The following is a 25,414-nucleotide window of genomic DNA, read 5'->3' as shown; positions in this document are numbered from 1 at the left end:
AAACACAAGTAACAAATCGTACATCATGACGTATATTAATATTATGCACCATTAAGCATCCCATAGTGTGTACACACACACATACATGGGCGTATGGGGATTCTTTGATTTAGGGGGGCTGGAGGGGAGTAGTAGGGGGGCCTGCCGGGCGCCATGACCTACTTTCCCGTGATCACGTGACCTTGAGACAATGGGCTTGGTGTAGACAATGGGGCTTGGTGTAGACAATGGGCTTGGTATAGACAATGAACTTTGTGTAGGAAACAATGGCCTTTGTGTAGGAGACAATGGGCTTGGTATAGACAATGGCCTTTGTGGAGGAAACAACGGCCTTTGTATAGGACGGTGCACGTGTGCCATCCTGGTAAGAAACAATGGACATGGAGGAAACAAAGGCGTTGGTGTATACAATGGGTTTGGCATAGACAATAGGCTTGGTATGAACAATAGGATTGGTGTAAACAATGGGCTAGGTGCAGGTGTGCGATTACGGTAAGAAACAATGGCTATAGAAAAACAAAGGCCTTGGTGTAGACAATGGCGATGTTGGTATCTGTGGTGAACAGGTGCATGGACACCCCCTACTTTCAGAACAAAGGCCTTTGTATAGGGAGGTATAGGTGTATGGTCTCGGTAGGAAAACAATGGCCTTTGTGTAGGAAACAATGGTCTGGGTGCAGGTGTGCGATCATGGTGTATTCAGTTCAATGTATTGCATATTACCAAACAAACTGGTGTCCGCAAACAAATAAAAGCAAAAGAAAAACATACAGCACCATTAACAACAACAATTAATAATAACACTATGTACAGGCCAGGTGTAAGTGACGTTGGATTTGGCTTCATTGTATAACGTCTATTGTGTTGTTGTTTTTTTTGTATTCACAGTGGACATACACGTGGATGTTTTTTCACAGTGTTTTATCTAGGCACCCAAAATAATAGCCGTTAAAATATGTCTCGTGGGGAAGGACTGTAACTGTTTGCTGACTGTTTGGTCTAAAGTGAGGCTTTCATGTCGCCAGACAAAATGCGTGTGTGATGATTTTCATTCATTTGTATTTCTTTAGCACATTGTCGACGTTTTCTTTATTGCCGTCATTCAGCCATTCATTCATTCGCTTTATAATAGAGGAGTACTTTATGAGACCTCTTCATCAGCCCTCATACAAAGGCATTTTATTACACCTCTCCGAGTGTTTATGAAACCAGGTGAACTGCAAAAGACATACCGACGCGTGCCCGTCTTAAGTAGCAGAATAAATTTGTTATGGTATGCCCACTGACCGTCAAAGTTTGTTTGTGTTTAGCGACATCACTAGAGGACATTGGTTTATGAATCATCGGTTATTGGATGAAAAACATAATTTTGACAGTTTTAGAGAGGAAACCCGCTACATTTTTTCCATGAGTAGCAAGGGATGTTTTATATATACAATCTCATACCCCTTATGGGGCCAGTATTTCATAATTAAATACAAACTTTTGTGTGTGTGTGTGTGTGTGTGTGTGTGTGTGAAACACTCCCAGCCCATTGCTATGGAGAAAGAACGCGTGACTGCAACACAGCTTGTTTTAGTTATGTCCTGAGCCCATGAGTGTGTCTCTGGACGTGTCCCTATGGTAGTGACACTGGTAAAGGGTAATATGTTGGTAACGATGTTTTTTTGGGAGCTCGCACGATGAGATTTGTGCCTGGGAGGAGGGGCACTGGTCATACGTATCACACACATTCAAACATTCCTGTACCATATCTTTATGCGTCATAAGGTATATAAGTAAAATAGTTTTGGAAAACTCGTCATTTGAGGTAGAACCTTCAGAGAAGCAACATGTCAGACCAGTACAAGTTATATGTACCCGACGTGGATAAGTGGACCCGTTTCTATAAACTGCAGGCAGAAGGTAAACTTGAACCTCATTTTCCAGTGCAACGTGGTGGAAAAAGTCAGATGATGTACAGTGTAGATCGATGTCTAGAACTGTATGACCCTACATGGAAAAAAGAAAAAGAGGAACAGAACAAGCCTCCGACACCCAAAGTCGTCATGGTGTCCCCAACACAACAGGTGGTAGAGCAAGCCAAAGCCGATCTGAAACGGAAACAACGACAACAACAACAACAACAACAACAAAGTGGTACGGGCTGGAAAGCCCCGAAACTGCAGAAGCATTTCTAAATAAACTATAAAAGGAACTATGTGGGTCAGATATGGTCATTTCATTTAGAGTCGTCATGCAGAGCACATGTTCAGAATGTGGTTTCACATTCTCTCGGAGAGACGCCATGTTAAGACATTTTCAACAAAAACATGCTAAAGGTCTACCACCACCACCACCACCACCACCACCACAGCAGCCACCACCACCACCACCACCACCACCACCACCACAGCAGCCACCACCACCACCACCACAGCAGCCACCACCACCACCACCACAGCAGCCGCCACCACCACCACCACCACAGCAGCAGCAGCCCCTAAGATTGTTACATCCGTTCACCATGATCGTGTCAGGACCCACGTCGTGTGGAAAAACTTTTTTGTTGTACAAACTGCTAAGGGATGGTAAAATCCACCCGCCTCCTCAGCGCATTATCTGGCTCTACAAACGATGGCAACCTCTCTATGATACGATCAAAATGGTTGCTCGAGTGAAATTAGTTCAAGGCATACCCGAGAATTTGGAAAAGGATCGTTATTTGGATCCCAGAGTCAGAAATCTCATCGTGTTGGACGACCTGATGTCTACAGCTGGAAAAGATTCTCGCATCACCGACCTGTTCACAGAAGGAAGTCATCACAGAAACCTCTCGGTGATTGCCATCAACCAGAACCTCTATAACAGCAAAGACCCGACACAAAGAAGAAACTGTCATTACCTGGCACTGTTCAACAACCCCATCGACAAGCAGCAAGTACTAACCTTGGCACGGCAGATGTATCCGGAAAATACTGGTCATTTCATGCAACGGTTTGAGGAAGCTACCCACAGGCTCTACGGACATCTCTTGGTGGACTTGAAACCGACCACGCCCGAACATTGGCGCCTTCGACCTAATGGTTTAGAGACGGGGCCGCCCGAATGGTATATAAGCACGAGCGTAACGGCGAATGTCTCAGAAGAGTTTTCAACCACCGTCGGAGAAGGAGCTCTACGAGCAAATCATGCAAAGAAACGCATTCAAGAGAAAACTACCAGGCATACCCGCCTACGAAAGTGACGACGAAGAAGAAGAAGATGAGGTAGAGCCCTATCTGAAAAAGGTCAAGAGGATGCAGTCTTGCGATACGTGTGGTCTGGTCTTTAAAGACGGGAGTGACTTGCAGCGACACGTGAAAACGTGCGAGGAGGGAAATGAAGAGCCGTCGTCCGATCTGGAAAACGAAGGCGTACGTCTGATGATCGAGCGTGAATTCGACATCAATCGTGACTATTTCGAAAGCAAGAGGAAACGCTACGAAGAAAAAAACATGTCCCAAGATGCCATCGAAAGAAACATGAAGACATTGCAATGGAAGTTATTTAAAGACACGTACTCTCGCTTTCTGACCTATATGCATTACTTTGACAAAGGCCCCAACACCAGGAAAATTCTTCAGTTTGTGAATCCAGACAGAGATCTCAGACCTCAGATTCGTTCTAAATTAAATCAGTATCGTTCATGGATTGGCGAATATTTGGACGAACAAGACGACGACGATACCGACGATGAGGAGGACGACGAAGATGAAGAGAAATGAACACTCATATTATTCACATGTCGCCCTTAAGGCCTCTCGATGTAACCCAATGTGTGTCCATTGCATGTGTAGTTGTCTATAGTGATTTTACTTTAGAAAAAAAAAATTAAAAACCAAACCATTGCGTTTTTTTTGTGTTTTTTACTCTATGACTAGATTTGTGATTGGATATGTCTACCCCGCTACTTTATAGTAGCAAGAGTTGTATGTACAGGACAGCACATACCACGGCCTTTGATATACCAGACATAATGCACTGGTTGGCTATAGCCTATTTGGCCATCGACGGGGATCGATCCTAGATCGATCACTGTATTTACCCATTTGGTAATTAAAAAGCCCTGTACGAAGGCTAGTACTCTAGAGAAAATTTCTGTTTAAAAATGCAGCTATTTCCCTTTGGTTAACACGTACTACTTGTTAAACCCATGGCGGCGCGCGTGTCGCCGACTTACACTAATGGATTAATCACGTGTGACATCTCTCTCTCTCTCTCTCTCTCTCTCTCTCTCTCTCTCTCTCTCTCTCTCTCTCTCTCTCTCTCTCTCTCTCTCTCAACCATTGCGTTTGTTTTTTGTGTATTCTACTCTATAACTAGATTTGTGATTTAATATTTCTGCCGCTACTTTATAGTATCAAGAGTTGTGTGTACAGGACAGCACATACCACTGCCTTTGATATACCAGACATAATACACTGGTTGTCTATAAAGGCTTGTACTCTTGGGAAATACTCGTGTTTAAAATGTAGTTAAAAGAGCATAGGTTAGGTTGGAGCGTTGAGTTGCAGTCACGCGTTCTTTCTTCATAGGAATTGTATTTAGCCAGATTGACCATATCCATTAGATCAGATTGCCAGTGACTGTCTAATCCTTCTACCACATAGGTATTACGTGGAAACTTTCGTCTTACTTGATGTGTCATGGTATAGGTCTCTTGACCTTTCAACCATTTCTTAATACGTACCAGAGAAATCTTAAATTTACCCTCTGCTTTAACAGCTTGATATAATTTACCAGGACTGGCATAACTCCCAGGGTGCTTTACATCATAGTAAACAGACTCGAGGTACCGTTCCCACTGAGTCATGGTTCTCAACTGACTGACAGGTCATAAATGACACGCTATTTATAAACAACAGATACAAAAGATACAAGACAAAATTTTATTACTAAACAACAGATTGAAAATGTAGTACACAAAATACCAAACATACATAGTTATTACATTATGAAATAAAAACTCTAATGTCTGAACACATTATTTACATAGGGACATCTCGGGGACAGTCTGTAATGTTCCATCACTGGATCATCCATTCTCTGCCATCGGTAGGCACGTAGTCCACAACAGTAACAGACGACGGCATCGTTGTCTCCCGTGTAGAAGAAACCGGCCTTGGCGAGCTCCCTCGGTTTCTGACGTAACTGTAATGGCCACCACCCAAATGTCTGCAATCGTGTATAGAATCCTCTCATTTCGGGTCGATGACAGAACAAGTAATGTCTCGAAAGGCCATCCCCTTCGTCATCGGCGTCGTAGGCATCATCATCGTAGGGAGCAGCATCCGTTTTATATTCTCGAGCAGCATCCGTCTGATCTATGGGTTCTTCGTCCACGATTTCACCTGGCTCACGTGCAGCGTCCGTTTGATCTGTGTCATTTTCTTCTGGTTTGATAGTCACTCTTTTGATCGTGTGCCTTTCTGAACATTTACAGATCAAGACGTCGTCCTCGTCGCTACTGCTGCAGCTGCTAACACGGCTCGAATATCCCGATGCCATCGTCTTCGTTCAAGATAGAGTGCAACAAGATACAAAAATGTCAAAATCATCAGCAAACCCGTCTGCTCTCTTCGAGTTCTCAAGCACAAATGAGCCCCTGGGAGAGAAAACACAGCCTTATATACAAGTCAGTTTTGTCGAAATCATTCTATTGATGATACCCGTTGGGGTTGCAGAAGGAGCATTGAAGAAATCCCATCTGGTTTTGATGGTCGTCTTGCATGGCGCAGGGCACAATCGAGTTCAGCTCTGGTACAAAATCACACATGACTGTGAAACAGCCTTTCAGTTTCTCCCATTGTTGTAGAGAAAGGAATATGCCTTTCTTCGAAGGTTTCACAGATTTCGTTTCATCACACCACCACCACTGACGCAGGTCCACCCCAGTAAAGTTCTTGTCCATACTAGCATGAACATTGGCTCCAAGGTGTTTGACAAATGTTTCATCCTTCCCTTGTTTCAAGGCTGAAATCGTTTCGTCTACCTGACTCTTGCATTCACACAGTTCAACCCACTGATATGTATCAAAAGTTCTTGCTTCCATGGTTGGACCATAACATATACATTTTGTCCAATTTCTAGTTGGCATCGCGATCTTTCACCCTGTTCAGGGCAGTGAGTAGTACTTGATGAATGTCCCGATGCCATTTTCAAAATAAAAAACCAACAAAACACAAAAATGTGAATATCAGCAACCTCTTAAACAAACTAGACGTAGATCTTGTCTGTAGACTTTTCGGTGAACGAATGACAATGAAGCCAAAAGCACCCTTTTTATACCCGAGGGAGGTACACTCAGCTCACTCCAAGGACCCACACCTGTACCCAGGCCATTGTCTCATACACAAAGACCATTGTTTCCTACATAAAGGCCATTGTTTTCCTACCGAGACCATACACCTATACCTCCCTATACAAAGGCCTTTGTTCTGAAAGTAGGGGATGTCCATGCACCTGTTCACCACAGATACCAACATCGCCATTGTCTACACCAAGGCCTTTGTTTTTTTCTATAACCATTGTTTCTTACCGTAATCGCACACCTGCACCTAGCCCATTGTTTACACCAATCCTATTGTTCATACCAAGCCTATTGTCTATGCCAAACCCATTGTATACACCAACGCCTTTGTTTCCTCCATGGCCATTGTTTCTTACCAGGATGGCACACGTGCACCGTCCTATACAAAGGCCATTGTTTCCTCCACAAAGGCCATTGTCTATACCAAGCCCATTGTCTCCTACACAAAGGCCATTGTTTCCTACCCAGGCCAGACACCTGCACACTACTAGACAAAGGCCATTGTTTCCTACACAAAGTTCATTGTCTATACCAAGCCCATTGTCTACACCAAGCCCCATTGTCTACACCAAGCCCATTGTCTCAAGGTCACGTGATCACGGGAAAGTAGGTCATGGCGCCCGGCAGGCCCCTATACTACTACTGAGGGGTTGATTTGCCCGAAATTTTACCCAGATAAAATTTGCCCGAATTTCCCCCACTGTTTTCCCGAATTTGGGGGGGGGGGCAATTGCCCCCCCCCCCCCCGGGTCGTACGCCCATGCACGTGTGTGTGTGTGCGCCCCTCCCCTTGCCACCATCCTACGCCACTGGTATATGTACATAGATAAAACCTCTTTTTTAAATGTGCGTGTTCGTCTGGGTTATGTTTTTGGTTGTGCGTGTATACTGGTGTGTGGGCTGTTTTGTAGGCTATTGTTTATTTGGGGGCAGATTTGTCGTTGTTACTGGGGTTTTCTTTGGGGTGGGGGATTTTCCTTGGGGTGGGGGGAGGTAAAATTGTTGAGGGGTTTTATTTTTAAAATATTCGATTTTTTTGTTTTGCGTGCGACTTACGCTTATAATCATGTATACAATAATGTCTTCATTTTATCATGTTGGGCATCTACCGACCTTAAATAATCGGCATGCAAGACTAACAAATATGTTTACACAAATATTTTTTATGTTTTTAGGTTAAACTATATATTTAGCTGCAAAATTTACACTTTATAATGCAATGTATACAGGCCTAATTGATTTGCAATAAACGAAACAGGCGCGAAATTGTGTAGAGGAAGTCTAGACTGACTAGTGGTGTTTTTAGGGGAGGGGTCGGGTCATGCGTCCCCGGAAATACATTGAAAAAACAACAACAAACAAACATAATATATATAGCACGTGGGGAAGGGGACTGTTCTGATCGGAATATTACATGTAGTCCGTCCCATCCTCCTACAAAAATGCTTTGTTGTTTTTGTATATAATTTAAGTTTGGTTTTACGTAAAAATAAAAATGTGTGTTTTGGAAATAACAAAAATATACTATTTCTGTGTGTAATTTAGAAAATAAGCGGCTCAGAAATAAATAACTTGTAGTAAACTGCATAGCATGAAAAAATGCGTTCCCCGTGGGACGCACTATAAACATAATTGTTTCTATTATCTATTAAAACTGTGTTACTGTCACACACAATTCATTAAAACTGCAGGTGTATTTGTATGTTTAAATGAAATTATGATAATTAATGTGAGGCGAGATTGCAGCTTTGCAAAAAAAAAATCCAAGCAAGTGACCAAAACAATCAGGGTGGGTGACGGCTCGCTAGATTCATCTCCTATATATATAAAACATGGTCAGTTATAACAAAACGCAATTTCATCAACTTAATTTTTTACCTGTATCATTCTTTATTTTTAAAACATAGGTGGGGACATTTATGATGCCAGGGACTGGCATGCATAAATCTCAGCTGAAGATTCACACACAACTGTGGTCATCAGTAGGGCCTCCACGAGTCCAATATATTGGACTCGAGTACTCGAGGGTCAAACTCGACCCGGACCCGATTACCCGACGCTTACACAAGATGATAATGAGACAAAGGAATATAACGTAAAATTGCATTATATAGCTTAATTCCAGCACTGAACATGAATGCCAAATCATGCCATTGTATTGCATTTAGAAACCCGTTGATACGTTCAGTATTGTGACGGACGAACGGACGGCCAGATTAAAACAGAAACTAGCAAATAGTCATATAATTATCGTATAACTTGTATCGTTGATTAGTTACTGCTGAACTAGTTGCTCTACATTGTCTCACTTGTACGGGTACTCGAGTCCTGTGAATGGACTCGGGTCTTTGCTAGACTCGAACCCGAGTACTCGAGTACTCGTGGAGACCCTAGTCATCAGCCATATTTGCTGTAACCGGAACGCGCCGGAAGTGGTTAGGGGATGTAACTGCCTATTTTTTCTCTCGAATTTCTAATAGGCTATAACCAGTAAGTTTCTATTACGGTGGTTTGGAGACATGCTCCAGTGAAATGTTTGGAAATAAAGATGCCCAGAGACGTGCTTTTAGGACAATTTAGTGTTTTATTGATGATGAATTAAACATTAAAAAACCCACCAGTCATTAAAAAGGGCACGGGACCCGTGGGACACCCCACCCACTCAAATCTGGATCCGCCAATCAAACACTTACCTCTGTTGATATATATCCATTAAACACTTGCAGCAAATATCGCAACAGGACTATAGTTAGCACTAGCAGTCGTCATTAGGTATTACCGTAGTATTAGATCCATGCATTTTTTATATTTAAGATATGCTTATAAAATGTCAAACAGCGATTCGGTTCGCACATTTTTAAAGTTAAAACTATAATTCCGAAGAAAGTACGTATTATCACTTTAACATCAATAAGCATATTAAAATAAAACGTCAAGCATTGTTGACTTCACGTCAACGTTTTTATAGTAACGTTCTCGGCAATTTTCATAACTTACAGAAAATGTCCAAATTTTATACCGAGTACTCTGCAGTTCGAGAGCTAGACAGACATTTGGACGGTTATGATCGCTCTCTTCGATGGTGTTTTTTTGTTTGTTTTTTTCTCCACTGTCCCCCTACTAATTGTAGGCGCGTGTGCAAAAATGTTAGCAGGGGCTGGATCCAGACTGGCGATTGAAATTTAGGGGGGGGGGGGGGGGGGTCGAGTCTATCTCGAGTCACCTCCAGGCCTACCCCTTATTGATATTGATATGTGGGTTATCAATATCAATATGGGGTAGGGCTTCGCGGGAAAATGTATTGAAAAACACCCCAAAAAAAACTTTTTTTGTTGGTTAAACGGGGGAAGGGCGATGGGGGAAGTTCGACCCTCGAACTCCTTCCTTGCACTAGCGCCTAAGATATGACCCTGTTCTTCTGTTTTCCTCTTCAATTTTCAGCCGTGGCATTTTTCGTGACCAGTATTTGTGGAGTTTTAGCAGCGACGTGCAACCAGCTAGCAGTTAACGTCCACACCAAACGACTCCAGCACACAGTTCAAGACATTGAAATCGTGAACTTGGGAGAACACGAACAAATGTTGAAGTAATCACCCTTTCTCACCACTGTTGCCCAAAGCGCAAAATAATAAAAATGGAGAACATATGAATGTTTATAAAAACAATTATTATTAAAAGATCAATACTGAGGGAGTCAGTATTTCAAATTTCAGAACTCGGACACAGAAAATGTCGAAGTTGCGAATATTCTAACATAACGCTGTAAAATGTTAAAAGTAAGCTACGTGACCACAGTCAATGGTATTACATGAATGGTGTTATTTCAAATAATTTACAAAGTAATTACACACATTTCAATCGGTTGTTTTTATTCCATAGATTCGTTTTAGTTAAACAAAATAGGCCATATTATCAAGTAACAACAACTACCTCTATGTTAAACATAATGTGAAAATATGCTCACAGTAGTATAAGGGCCTGGATGGCATCATGACCCACTTTCCGTAACCTTGACCTTGGTGACTGACCTTGGCGCACTTAGCAGATGTCTGGCCTTGGCGCGAGTCATAGTCTGACCATGACATCAGGTGTTTAGGTGTGTGACCTTGAAGAGGATAACACCCTGTCCGTGTCCCTGACCGACTTAGGTTGGCACTGACGTCCTTGGACTGGCTCTGACCGATTTGTTTAGCATTGACCGACTTCGAGGACAGTGACTGGTATACCTGAGCAGGTGTGCGACCTTGGTGTAAGTCATAGCCTCGTCGTATTTGGTGTGTGACTCATCACCTAGCCTTGACCTACCTAGAGGAGTGACAAACATTTTGTTTTGGATGAACTCGAAGGTAAATAATGGATTTGTGGTTTACACTTCATTTGCTTTGTGGCTGAGCTAGAGAACAGACGTGTTTTATGATTCTGACATTCTTGTGTCTTGTTGCACTCTATCTGGAACGGAGAAAATGGCATCGGAATATTCGAACAGTGTTAGCAGCAGCAGCAGTAGCAACGAGGACGACGTCTTGGTCTGCAAATGTTCAGAAAGACATACAATCAAATGTAAAAGAGTGACTACCAAACAAGATGTGAAGAAGAGTACTGTCACAGATGGACGAGAGATTGACTATCAGTAAGACATATTGTCCAAGAAACAAGTCAAACAACAAAACATTTTAACAAATTTATATACAAAATATGAATATACAAAATGACGATATCACTCCAAACACATCACTACCCCAACCTTAAATTAAACCCCCTAAAACACTATTCTGGTGTTCATGGTAAGCCAGTCTGAGCCAACTAGCTTCTAGTCAATGTTCGAGCCTTAGTTAAATAATCATTTTGAACCAGTTCAATTTGTATCAGTATAAACTCATCTGAAATTCACTGTCATTGCGAATACTATCAGTATCTTGATGACGACCAGACACATCTTGGTTGGTTGGCTGTTGACATCTCTTGCAGATACCCTAATCACAGTCCGCCACCACGCTAGTCTGTAGACATCTCTTGCAGATGGTTCTCCTACAGTTCCGCTGGTCACATCTGTGTCATCCCTCACACCCAGTTATAGCTCGCATAGCTAACCTAGCAATCGTAGCTATCGTAGCTGACATACTTCGCATGGTTCTGGCTCACGCTCAAACCCAAAAGGCTGAAACAAAAATGTCTACAAATAGGCTCACTTAATATAATAATGGCAATAAACGACCACCTCATTATCAAGCCCGTCTGACACTTATAAAAACTATTGTAACACAATAAAACAAATTAACCTTAACCCCCTGTTTTGTACCATATTTACTCCTGGCGCACAACACAAATTAACTTTAACCCTCTAATACGGTCAGTTACACAACCGAAAACATACACTATACACACACCCAAGTACCCTATAACAAAGTAAAACTAAGTTATAGCACCTAATATTATGCACTAATATACAACACCACTTACATGCATATCTAAATACAAACAAATAAACAACCCTATTAATAATCACCACAAACAAATTACAATTAACTAAATTGCCCTGTATTTGAGTCTTGGGGAGAAATATAGTCAAACTATCTGTTCAAAAGACTAAACCAACATACCTCCTAAGAGCCATTGCCCAGTCAACTTGCCTGCTGGAAACCTTGGCAAATGCACTGATGAACAGACAGGTGACATTTACCTTTCCCACAGCCTGCATGGTTTTTACCTGCAGTTTCCTTTCCCACTGAAGAAACTCAATATACTGCTCATAAAAAGTTATGACCCAACGTTTTCACAATTTACCCAGTATGCTCAGGATCTACCAGATATGACAAAATATTGGGCATTTATTATATAAACCCCCTCTAACATCATAAAATACATAAAACTTATCTTTTTTGTGACAAGTACTCATTATATGGATCAGACGGATGCTACACGTGATACTGGGGTTGGAACTAAAGATGGCGAACTCGTGGATGAATCCACAGATCAGACGGATGCTGCCTGTGAAACAGATGCTGCCTGTGAGGAAGACTGCTATTCAAGACGTTACTTGTTCTGTCGTCCCGAAATGAGACATTTCTATGCCCGGATGCTGACGTATGCTCGGTGGCCCATACAATTACGCCAAAAACCAAAAGAATTTGCCAAGGCCAGTTTCTACTACATGGAAGACCACGATGCCATCACCTGTTACTGTTGCGGACTTCGCGTCTACCGATGGAAGAAGACAGACAACCCAGTGATGGAACATTACAAACTCTCTCCAAGATGTCTCTATCTGAACAACATGTTCAGACATTAAATGTTTCAGACACTGTGTGCTATGTTTTCATGTTGTATGTTGTGAATAAAACGGTGAATAACAGGTTTTGCTTTCTTATTTATGTCCTGCGTCCTTGAGTGTGTCTCTGGACGTGTCCCTATGGTAGTGACACTGATAAAGGGTAATATTTTGGTAACGATGTTTTTGGGGAGCTCTCACGATGAGATTTGTGCTTGGGAAGAGGGGCACTGGTCATACGTATCACACACATTCAAACATTCCTGTACCATATCTTTATGCGTCATACGGTATATATGTAAAATAGTTTTGGAAAACTCGTTATTTGAGGTAGAACCTTCAGAGGAGCAACATGTCAGACCAGTACAAGTTATATGTACCCGACGTGGATAAGTGGAACCGTTTCTATAAACTGCAGGCACACGGTAAACTTCAACCTCACTTCGAAATTCAACGTGGTGGGAAAAGTCAGATCATGTACAGTGTGGATCGATGTCTAGAACTGTACGATCCCACGTGGAAAAAAGAAAAAGAGAAACAGAACAAGCCCCTGACACCCAAAGTCGTCATGGTCTCCCCAACACAACAGGGGGTAGAGCAAGCCAAGGCCGATCTGAAACGGAAACAACAACAAAGTGGTACAGGTTGGAACACCCCGAAACTGCAGAAGCATTTCTAAATAAACTATAAAAGGAACTATGTGAGTCAGATATCGTCATTTCATTTAGAGTCGTCATGTATAGCACATATTCAGAATGTGGTTTCACATTCTCGAGGAGAGACGCCATTTTAAGACATTTTCAACAAAAACATGCTAAAGGTCTACCACCACCGCCACCACCACCACAGCAGCAGCCACCACCACCACCACCACCACCACAGCAGCAGCAGCGCAGCATCCCCATAGATTGCTACATCCCTTCACCATGATCGTGTCGGGACCCACGTCGTGTGGAAAGACATTTTTGGTATACAAATTGTTGAGGGATGGTAAAATCCAGCCGCCTCCCCAGCGCATCATCTGGCTCTACAAACGATGGCAACCCCTCTACGACATCATTGGGGCAACCGTTCGAGTGACATTTGTTCGAGGTATACCTGAGAATTTGGAAAAGGATCGTTATTTGGATCCCAGAGTCAGAAATCTCATCGTGTTGGACGACCTGATGTGTATGGCCAATAAAGACTCTTGCATCACCGACCTGTTCACAGAAGGAAGTCACCACAGAAACCTATCCGTCATCGCCATCAACCAGAACCTGTATCACAGCAAGGACCCGACACAGAGAAGAAACCACCATTACCTGGCGTTGTTCAACAACCCCATCGACAAGCAGCAAGTTCTGACGTTGGCAGGGAAGATGTATCCGGAAAATACTCGTCATTTCATGCATCAGTTTGAGGAAGCTACCCACAGGCCCTACGGACATCTCTTGGTGGACTTGAAACCGACCACGCCCGAACATTGGCGCCTTCGACCTAATGGTTTAGAGACGGACCCGTCCGAATGGTATAAAAGCACGAACGCACCGGCGAATGTCGAAATGACTAAAGCGGGTTTATACTTAACAAAATAGCTGGAACAATCCCCCATATGGACAGACCCCCAAATCGAATAGCGACCCCAAGCATCACGACCCAATAGACATTCCACGCCGGGGGTACGACAGTGGGGGTACCAGCCAGAACTAACCACGATAACCATATTATTTTACTGTAAATATATATTCATGTTCTGAAACTCGTGATTGGCAATTGGTATATATCACTTCCATTAGAGAAACTAGGTTTTTTTGTTGTTTTTTTCCTTTTTTTTCACTAAGACAGGATCGAAGTCGCAGTAACCCAATTGGCTAATTGACCAGCCAATCAACATCGTTAGATAATCAACCAAGATAGGACACCACTAATTATCGCCTATTTTTTTGCAGCACTCTCATTGGTCCAATCCAGCCAATCACGGTTCAAGAACCCCACTACACCTAACTGTAAATAAACTGCACGAATTTGTCTTTGCACCCGCACCATGTTTTTATATTACTGATGCATTCCATCCTAGCTAACTAAGTAAGGTAAGTCAACTAGGGTTCCAGAAGCAAAGACATGCAGGAAAACCGATACCCAACTATCCAGATAGCCTGAAGACAAACCAAGTAAGCCTACTAAAATCCTATATTTAGGGGGCGGGAATCAAAATTCTTCAAACTAAGTACCAAGATTGGTGCATATATGTATACAATTGCTACTTGCCACCGTTAGTGTCGTTTCATTGCATTGGTAATAAAGTTAAGTATGCCAAGCACTAGGCTTTTTAAACCAATACCTACACTATAAGGGTTTAACCCTTCAAATTACATAGCTAGGCTAGTTTAACTGCCCCTCCGTCATTGTATTCAATGCTATAGAAGGACGGAGGGGGATGGGTGGTCATGAATGACCGTTGAACTCACTAGAATAGGGACTTAAGATAATAGGTACAACCTTAACACAAAACTAGGATTCACACACAGACTACACGCTCACTGCATCAGTACACAGGGTGCATTGACTAATGGCCCAGCACAGGGTGCATTTAATGGCCCAGCACGTACTCTAATAAGGAACTGGACAAAAGAATACCGGTTCCGAGTACACAATTGCAATGCACCCGGGGGAAGCTGAACAAAAGAATATCGGCCTCTCCCACCCAAACCCCCAGTACTTGCTGCTGGTAATAACTGGTGAGAAGCTGAAAAAATTACACCACGATCTATATACCATGTTTGAAAACGCTTTAGAAGAAGTCACTCTCAATTTGGAAGGCAGTGACCTTGGACGGGTGATTGTTCATCACGATGCCCTGAATTCACCTATGGTCGTACCTTTACAACCACTGGCTGATCTGAATGCTGACGTCATCTTGGCTCACATCGAAAAAGTCTTGCAAAGCCACGAAGATTTACTGTTAGATGCATCTTTCAACATTCAGATCGGCACCATTCAAATTCCGAGAGGTGGAAGATCTGACGTCAACCTAACTGATCTAACGGGGCCCAACAACTCGGTGCACAGAAAACTGTCATTGGTAGAAATCGTGAACGACGACGGCCTGTACATGCCCCGTGCGATCGGTGTTGCCTGGGCCAAACTGAATTGCATCTCAAGCAAAGATTGGCAAGAGCACCGTTCATCGATTTAGTTCTTCAACACAGGAAATGCCCTCAATCATTTTATATTCATCTGAGAACCAGAACTCGTCGAGAGCAGAAGACACTGGCTCTGAAATTATGCGAACTGGCAGGAGTGCCCCCTGACCGTCCATGCAGTTTGAATGACATTCCTGCCTTCGAGCAAGTCTTGGGATGCCAAATCCTTGTGGTGAGTGCAGAACTGGGTAATAAATTTCTAGGAGTGGGCGACCAGGCGTCAGAATCGCCGAAACTGTTTCTATACTTTGTAGAACCGCCACGACCCCACTTCCACGCCATTGTGAAGATCACAGGCTTCTTCTCGGCTTCGTATTTTTGCCAACATTGCTTGAAACCATACAACGACAAGACACATCATTCCTGCTCATTAACCTGCATCGTGTGTCATAGCCAAAACTGTCCTAAAACCGACATCCAGATGACGTGTCTTCATTGTCACGTGACCTGTCGATCGCTGGATTGCTTTTGGCGGCACAAACAACAGAAAGAAGACAAGAAGGGACGTACCATACCATCCAAATGCAAGAGTTTCTGGAAGTGTAAAACCTGTAAGAAAATGCTCGACAGAAGTGAGAGGGATCCACGACTCCACACTTGTGGAGAATGGAAATGTCCTTGCTGCAACAGCTATGTGGATCAAGATCATCTCTGCTACCAGCCTCCCAAAGAACACATTGAGGTCCACACAAAATTCATTTTTTTACGATTTCGAATGCTGCCAGGACGAACTGCTGCAATACAAAGATGGATACCTGCCCAGTGGAGTCCATCCCATTTGCCCAGGAGACAACTGTACTCACCAGTCTCGCTGTCAACATTGTCAGCAATCGTGGTGCGGGAAACGACAGCACGTGCCAAACTACCTGGTTGCACAGACGGCCTGTGAAGCTTGTAAACAGGAGCCTGTCACAGAAGAATCCAAATGCCACGAATGTGGATCGAGATGTCCATCTTGCAACACATGTGACAAGAAGACAAAGCACTATGTGAAACAACCGTGTGAGGAGACCTATGGATTCCGTCAAATCATCTTCCAGGGTGATGGAGCACATATTCAGTTCTGCCAATGGCTGTTCCAAGATCACCACAAAGGTTTCACAGCCGTAGCGCACAACAACAAGGCCTATGATGCATATTTTCTGCTAGAGTACATAATTGACCAGTCTATGTATCTACAAAAAATCATATACAATGGCTCCAAAATCATGTATATGCAAGTGGAGAGGGGTCTGAACATCCGGATTATCGACAGCTTGAATTTTCTTCCTATGAAGCTGGCTGCTTTCCCCAAGGCCTTTGGTCTGACAGAACTGAAGAAGGGATATTTCCCCCATTACTTCAACACCAGGGAAAATCAGTACTACTGTGGACCGTTTCCAGACCCTCAGATGTACGGTGTCGACTATATGGGATCTAAAGAAAGACAGGAATTTCTGAAATGGAATGTTGAACAACATTTGACTTCCAAAAGGAAATGAGGGAGTATTGTGTCTCTGACGTCACTGTCTTGCGAGAAGCCTGCCTTTCAACAACTCATGCTGGAAGCCACCGGCGAAAAACAGATAGATCTCAACACCAAAGCAGTCAGCTACATCAGTGGCATCGACCCTTTTGCCCAGTACATCACCATCGCCTCGGTGTGTATGGGCATTTTTCAGAGCAAGTTTCTGAAACAACACCAGCATGCCAAACTCACGGATGGACAGAAAATAACAGACTGGATGACGGTGAGAGAGGATGGATCCATCCAGGTCACACAAGATGTGTGGTTGACGGAACAAGAATTAAGAGATAGTGGGATGAATGTAGCTGAATCTGAAGCCGTGCCCAGCCCCATAGCTCAAGTTCCAAGTGAGGGGTACATCCCAAAAGATCAGTTCAGCAAAGTGTCCATCCAGTGATTGAACTGGCTTCAACATCAAAATCAGAACAAGTACCACATACAACATGCTCTGAATGGCGGGGAACATCTGGTACTAGGAACTCATTACTGACTGGATGGATATTGTGCTAAGACGAACACAGCCTTCGAGTTCCATGGCTGCTTGTAGCACGGCGTTCTACCACCACCCATTCTAGAACCAGTCAGTCCATTGATGCCCTGATGTGTAGAAAGAGAGAAGTTCTAAAAACCAAGGGGTATGAAGTCATCGAGATATGGGAACATCAATTCCACGACCTTCTGAAATCCAGCCAAGAACTGTCACAGTTTGTGAAGTCATTAGATCTTAAAGATCGTCTAAATCCCAGAGACTCTTTCTTTGGTGGAATAACGAATGCAAGCAAATTGCATTACAAAGTAAAAGAAGGAGAAGAAAACAAGTATGTGGAATTTACGTCTCTGTACCCTTGGGTCAACAAGTATTGCCGGTATCCCATGGAACATCCTGAAATCATTCACCAGGATTTCAAGCCATTAGATCAATACTTTGGCATTGCCAAGGTGAAAGTGGCACCACCCAGAAAACTCTATCATCCCGTCTTACCGAACCGCTCTAATGGAAAACTCAAGTTCCCACTGTGCAGAACCTGTTCTGATCATGAAATACAGACGCCATGTCTGGCGAAGAGAGGAGCATCATTGGAACGTGGTGCATCCCCGAAATCCTCAAAGCAGTAGAAAAGGGGTATGTAATCATCAACATCTACGAAGTTTACCATTGGCCGGAAACTACACAGTACGAGTCAGCAACACGTGAAGGTGGTCTCTTTGCTAAATATATCAACACCTTCCTTAAATTGAAATAGGAGGCCAGTGGATGGCCTGAATGGTGTTTGACTGAGGAAGATAAAGACCAGTACATCAGACAATACCAAGAAAAAGAGGGTATTCAGCTGAACAAAGAGAAAATTGTAAAGAACCCTGGACTTCGTTCACTGGCTAAACTGTGTCTGAACAGTTTCTGGGGGAAGTATGGTCAACGTCAGAACATGAAACAGTCTGCCTTCATTCACGAACACAACGCAGACGTTTTCTTCCAGGTGTTGGCAGATCCCACCAAAGACGTCATCGACTTTCACGTGTTGACAGTCCATTTTGCAGCTCGAATACCAACACAAATCCACCTTTGTCCCAGAAGATCTGAAAACCAACGTTTTTCTGGCAACGTTCACTATCTGCTGGGCAAGACTGAAGTTATACAGTGTGTTGGATAAGCTGGGTGAAAGTGTGTTGTACTACGACACGGACTCTGTCATCTTTGTGGCCAGACCTGGACATTATCAACCCCTTCTTGGAGATTATCTCGGAGAATTGACTGACGAACTGGATGGTCAGTTCATCACCGAATTTGTCAGTGGAGGTCCCAAAAATTATGGCTACAGAACCAACAAAGGTTCAGAAGTGTGCAAAGTCCAGGGGTTTTCACTAAACTATGCCAATGCACAGCTCATTCACTTTGAAGCTATCCATGAGATGGTCCTGTCGCCGACTAGAGATGGTACCCTGGCCGTGACTAACCCATCCAAAATTTCACGAGAGAAAAGAAAGAGAAAGATGTATAACAAAGTGGAAGAGAAAAAGTACAAGATCGTGTACACCAAACGTGTCATTCAAGATAACTTGGACACTCTTCCTTATGTCTACTAATGTCAGTTACAACTGTTAAATCAAACTCTGTATGAATTATCAAACTTAGTATTTATCTCCCAAAATCAAACATGGTATAAATCAGTCTCCACACAATAACTTTTTTTTTTTATCAGACCTTGTTTGGTCGCAGTTCAAATTCACTTTTGTTTATTTTTTTCATAATTAGTCCGATACATTTGTGATTTATGGAGTCAATACTCCTGTTTTTTAGACCAGCGATTCAAAATTTTATAGGTAGTCTAAATTATCCATGCATTATTCCACTCTCCACTCACCTCTTGCACACAAAGAAGTTGTGCTTAAGGGGGAAGCTGCAAACTAATGTTTTGGATAAAAAAAACACCAAAAAAAACATAGGCATAGTTCATCAAACTTGGTATGTCCCCCAAAATCAAACTCAGTTTGAAAACATCAAACTCGGTATGACACATAAACTTGGTATTAAAACATCCAACTTGGTATTTATCTCCCAAAATCACTCGGTATGAAACATCAAACTTGGTATTTATCTCCTAAAATCAAACTTGGTATGAAACATCAAACTTGGTATTTTCCCTCCACTACATTCTTCATAAAAACATCAAATTTGGTATATTTGTTCGAATCTCTCCGACCTCAACAGGGACTTTTATATCTCTGGCAAACAGGAGAGAAACATCACAGAACACATTTATATGTTAGAGGGCCATTCTCAGGGCCACAGGGTCACAGGGCCACAGGGCCACATGGCCACGCTCAGGGTTACTCTCAGGGCCACTTAGGTCACATAGGGCCACTCTCAGGACCACTCAGGGCCACAGAGGCCCACATCGGGGCCACACTCTGGGTCACACAGGGCCACACATGGCCACACTCAGGGTCACACAGGGTCACACTCAAGGCCACTTAGGGCCACACAATGCCACTATAAAATAGTTGTGATTTGCACAGTAGTTTAGTTTAATAGATACATTTGTCGCTATGGGTCGTGTCAGAAAAGATTGTCCAGTTCCAGGATGTCTGGTCAAGAATTTGTTGAGACTTCCTAACCATCTGTCTCAAGTACACCATTTGGAAAACAGAGTATTGTGGTTGAGAAACGATCCATCTGAAGTGGTAAAACCCGTGTTACCCAAGAGTGCCATTTCGTGGAGTCCGGAAGCAGTGGTGGATCCCACACGTCCTTGGTGGGAAACACAGAGTTGGGCGCCATTCGAACCTTGCTCGAGTATGTGTGTGTTAGGCCCAACGGGTGCTGGAAAGAGCCAGTGGGTATACAGACTTCTGAAAAACCTGAATGGTATGTACGTCAAAGACCCTCCAAAGAAAACCATATATTGTTATGGTGTGTACCAACCACTTTACGATGAGATGGAAAAGACTAGCTAACCTTACATTTCATTAGGGGTTACCTACACAGGTGGACATTCAAGACTTTGCTGATGGACAACATGGACTCATCATTTTGGATGATCTCATGCACCAAGTACTGGAACACAAAGACATAGAGCTGCTGTTTACACAAGGATGCCATCACAGAAGACTGAGCATCATATTCATTACCCAAAACATTTATGGACAGGGAAAGTCTGCAAGAACCATTGCTCTCAACACGTTGTATCTCGTTGTTTAAAAACATGAGAGATACATCGCAGATCATGACGCTGGGCCGTCAGTTGTTTCCAGGATGTGCAGGTGTTTTGGTGGAAGCTTATAAGGATGCCATGAAGACCCCTTTTAATTATTTTGTGATGGACATGTCGCCCCATGGTGATGATAAGCTGAGACTGAGAACTCGGATATTTCCCAATGAAGACTCCATCGTCTACGTCCCGAGAGTATAAATAGCAGCCCATTTTCAAAGCCACGTCAAAATGTCTCAAGTCATCAAGGAGAACTTGTCTTTTCTTCGGTTCCTGTTGTATGGAAAATCCACGAAGCAGACAAATCTACTCTTGAAACACATTACCATGGATTCTGCATTATGATTCTGACAAGGATAATCCCGAAGACTTCGAACCAATTCTCCAACAAGGTGATTTTATATAAAGGTTTCCCACATGACAAGGACTTCTACTTGATATGCCTTCTTCTTTCGAAACAGTCTACATTTGACCCTCAAGAGATATGTAACATTATGAATGCCAGAGTCAATCTGAATGAAAAAAATCAGAATAAAGAAAAACGCTTACCTGGTACTCACATCTATGCTAGACGTCCGTCTCCTCCTTCGTCATATGAAAGATTCATCAAGGCATTCGACAAAAGGCAACCTCAACTAGCTATCGACAAGAATGACTGATGCATTAGATTATCTGCCTCCAAGTGGATCGTGTGTAAGATGTCATTTCCAGCTGACTCAACTCAACAGCCTGTGCTTCAGCTGCATTAAAGGTGCTCAAGAAAGGTGTGCTATTAAAGATCCATCTTGACCTGATGCCGACGACAAAGAAGTCTTCACGTCTGAGATTTTCATGGAGTGTTTGGAGAAGATGAGTGAATTTTCTCACAAATACAGAGGTGGTATGCTGAAGAGATGAAGTATTATCAAGGACTGTGCTACCGCCTTGAATGTGGAGATGTTAGCTGCGATTATGCTTCTATGTGTGTTGATTGTGTTGATGATTTCTATCGTGTTACAAAGAAGACATCACTTTGCCTCTGAACTGTAAATTTGAATATATGATCAAAGCTTTTAAGTATTAAAGCGGAACATTATAGAAAGAAAGAAATACATGTTTTATTTAATGATGCACTCAACACATTTTATTTACGGTTATATGGCATCAGACATATGGTTACGGACCACACAGATATCGAGAGAGGAAACCTGCTGTCACTTCATGGGCTACTCTTTCTGATTAGCAGCAATGGATCTTTTATATGTACCATCCCACAGACAGGATAGTACATACCACAGCCTTTGTTACACCAGTTGTGGAGCACTGGCTGGAATGAGAAATAGCCCAATGGGCCTACCGATGTCCCGCCCCCTGTAAACTATCTGTTATAATTATTTTAAAAAATTGGGTGGAGGGGTGACACAGTGATGCACTGCAATATCATCTGATTCAATACATTTATTTTAAATGTGGATATTTCTAAAAGAAAATTAACCATGTATTTGACCATGGTCAATTCTCTTTGTTGTCTTATTAATACTAATTATACTATAGTGAAAACAGCAACCATTACATCATACAACAACACCCATGCAATCTATATATTGGAATTTTATTCTTAAGAGCAATTAATTATGACTATACATAAACAATAACTTAACAATAACAACAGTTCTGCAACACACCAATTCAGAAAATAATTTAACTGCAGAATGATATACATGAATATATATATTTATATACTCAGGTGATTACACTGAACAACAAAAGAAGCACAATAATTAATTTAGTTTTATTTATTTTTGAAATTATTCCGTTCGAATCTCCTTATTTTTTGCATTTATTAAAATCGCCAATGTCTTGTGAACAGTTTTAGGCCCATTTTGACAGCATTTACTGAAACAATTTTATCATAAAACAATACTGATACACAATGAAACCGGTCTAAACCAGATCAAATAAAGAAGGAAATGTTTTATTTAACAACACATTCAACACATTTTATTTACAATTATATGGCATCAGACCTATGGTTAAGGACCACACAGATATTGAGAGAGAAAACCCGCTGTCGCCACTTCATGGGCTACTCTTTTCGATTAGCAGCAAGGGATCCTTTATATGCACCATCTCATAAACAGGATAGCACATACCACAGCCTTTGATGTACCAGTCGTGGTGCACTGGCTGGAGCGAGAAATAGCCCAATGAGCCCACCAATGGGGATCGATTCCAAACTCACCGCGTATCAAGCGAGCGCTCTACGACTGGGCTACGTCCTGACCCGGATCATGTCTGGGACCTAATATTGATCTGATACCCGACAGAATCCGGTGTTTAGAGAATCGCGTTTTAGAATTTACAACATTTGGGATAAAGAAATGTATCCTGTTTTGATAGAATTCTGGTTTATTCAGGGTCCGGTTAAGACCGGTTTCAATGTAATTGCAATTGTTTTGTAGTTCAGTATATAACATGGTTTACGATCACAGACATTCGACTGGACAATTTTTTAACATACAATGTTATAGAAAGATACTATAATGTAGCGATCACTTTGACATAAGTTTTCGGTAATTTTTGACAAAGTCAGCCTAACTTTGGAATGGAGAGATCACCTGTTGTACGTAACTTGCGTACCATAAACGTATTCCATGTTACTCATAGTTACATCCATAGATGTACATCTCAATGCATGGTTTAAAAAAGAAGAAGATTGATACTGGTACTAAAAAAACATGCTGGAAACCTTCGTGGTATATGAGCATGATAAAATTATCCACTCCGCTCCGCATTTTGATGCACAACAATAATTACAAATATAAACCAAGTTTCAGTGATCTAGAACTTGTAGGTAAGTGAGAAGGGTTGAAACTTTCCTGCTCAAATTGTATTTAATTTTTTAGAAACTTCGCTTGACAGTCTCGACCTCCTATATAAATTACTGTACACACACCTGCAATATATGTGGACAGTTTTGTTCCAAGTGACTAAATGGCGAGAGGAATGTTCGTTTTATGACATCCCAGCACATTAGATACCGGTAACATGGCAAGTGGGATGTGAAGGAAATGTTTTATTTGATGATGCACTCAACACATTTTATTTACGGTTATATAGCGTCGGAAATATGGTTAAGGACCAGACAGATATTGACAGAGGAAGCCCGCTGTCCCCACTTCATGGGCTACTCTTTTCAATTAGCAGCAAGGGATCTTTTATATGCACCATCCCACAGACAGGGTAGTATATACCACAACTTTTGATATACCAGTCGTGGTGCACTGGCTGGAACGAGAAATAGCCAACCGCACATCGAGCGAGCGCTTTACCACTGGGCTTCGTCCCACCCCTGGGACGTGGTGCAAGGAGATATTGGAATTAATACATAATAACAATGCAGTTTTCTCATTTAAAGACATCCACTGAGAGACCGAAATAAGGGAACATTTGGTAGCAAGGGATCTTTTATATACACTATTCCATAGACAGGATAACACATACCACTGCCTTTGGTACTCCAAATTTAAGTCATTAATGGTCATTAAGATGTCCAAATAAAATGAAAAAAAGATATATATAATGTAGGATTGACAACAGTTTACTTCCCGACGTTATGGATGAGAGGTTTGGTTGCAGTAACTATTTGCTCGATGGTGTCGTGGTTAAGCCATCGGACATGAGGCTGGAAGGTACCGGCTCCCACCGAGAGCGAGTTTTAACTACTCAATGGGTGAGCGTAAGAGCACTACACCCTCTTCTCTTCTCGCTCACTAAGGGGCCGTTCAAATATTACGTAACACTATTTTTGTCAAAATTAGACACCCACCCACCCCCTTGTAACATCCCGTAACGCTAGACCATACAACCCCAAAATATTACGTAATGCTCGGAGATACCCCCCTCCCCCACACAGACAAAGCAATGTGGCAATATTTATTTATACCCATGTGTACTACGATGACGTCATTATGCTGTACGATGGAAAAAACCTGCGCCATTTTAAAAAATCTGGCATTTCAGCTTGATTTATAATTGTTTTGGGTTTACATTTACCTCTAAAAACCTACATTATATATTGTTGTCATGGCATGGCATATTTAAGAGAAAACAAAATTGTTACATAACGCTGTTCAATACACCCCTCCCACCCCTTGTAACACCACATAACGGTTGGATTTACACCCCCCAACCCCACTAAGCGTTACGTAATATTTGAATGGCCCCTAATCACTAACAACTGACCCACTGTCCTGGACAGACAGCCCAGATAGCCGAGGTGTGTGTGCCCAGGACAGCGTGCTTGAACCGTCATTGGATATAATGCTGTTAGTGCTGATTCATGATCCTTTATTTCTTTCCATCAGTACCTCACAAAGAATCCATTCATTTTGTCAATGGGCTACATGCATACATGTAGTATAAAGATTGGAG

General features: G+C 42.3%; 1 protein-coding gene across 1 annotated transcript in view; it reads left to right on the top strand.

Moving 5' to 3' along the window:
- Window positions 1-10,183, top strand: part of LOC121369816 (monocarboxylate transporter 12-like) — a 32,467-nt gene extending 22,284 nt beyond the window's left edge. The window contains exon 5 of the mRNA XM_041494892.1: window positions 9,773-10,183. Within this exon, the coding sequence (XP_041350826.1) occupies window positions 9,773-9,921 (149 nt within the window). The 3' untranslated portion in view covers window positions 9,922-10,183. The remainder of the gene's footprint in view (window positions 1-9,772) is intronic.
- The last annotated feature ends 15,231 nt before the right edge of the window (window positions 10,184-25,414 follow it).

The sequence above is a fragment of the Gigantopelta aegis genome, chromosome 1, assembly GCF_016097555.1.
Source record: "Gigantopelta aegis isolate Gae_Host chromosome 1, Gae_host_genome, whole genome shotgun sequence".
NCBI lineage: Eukaryota > Metazoa > Mollusca > Gastropoda > Neomphalida > Peltospiridae > Gigantopelta > Gigantopelta aegis.
This window is presented reverse-complemented; position numbering and strand designations above follow the sequence as displayed.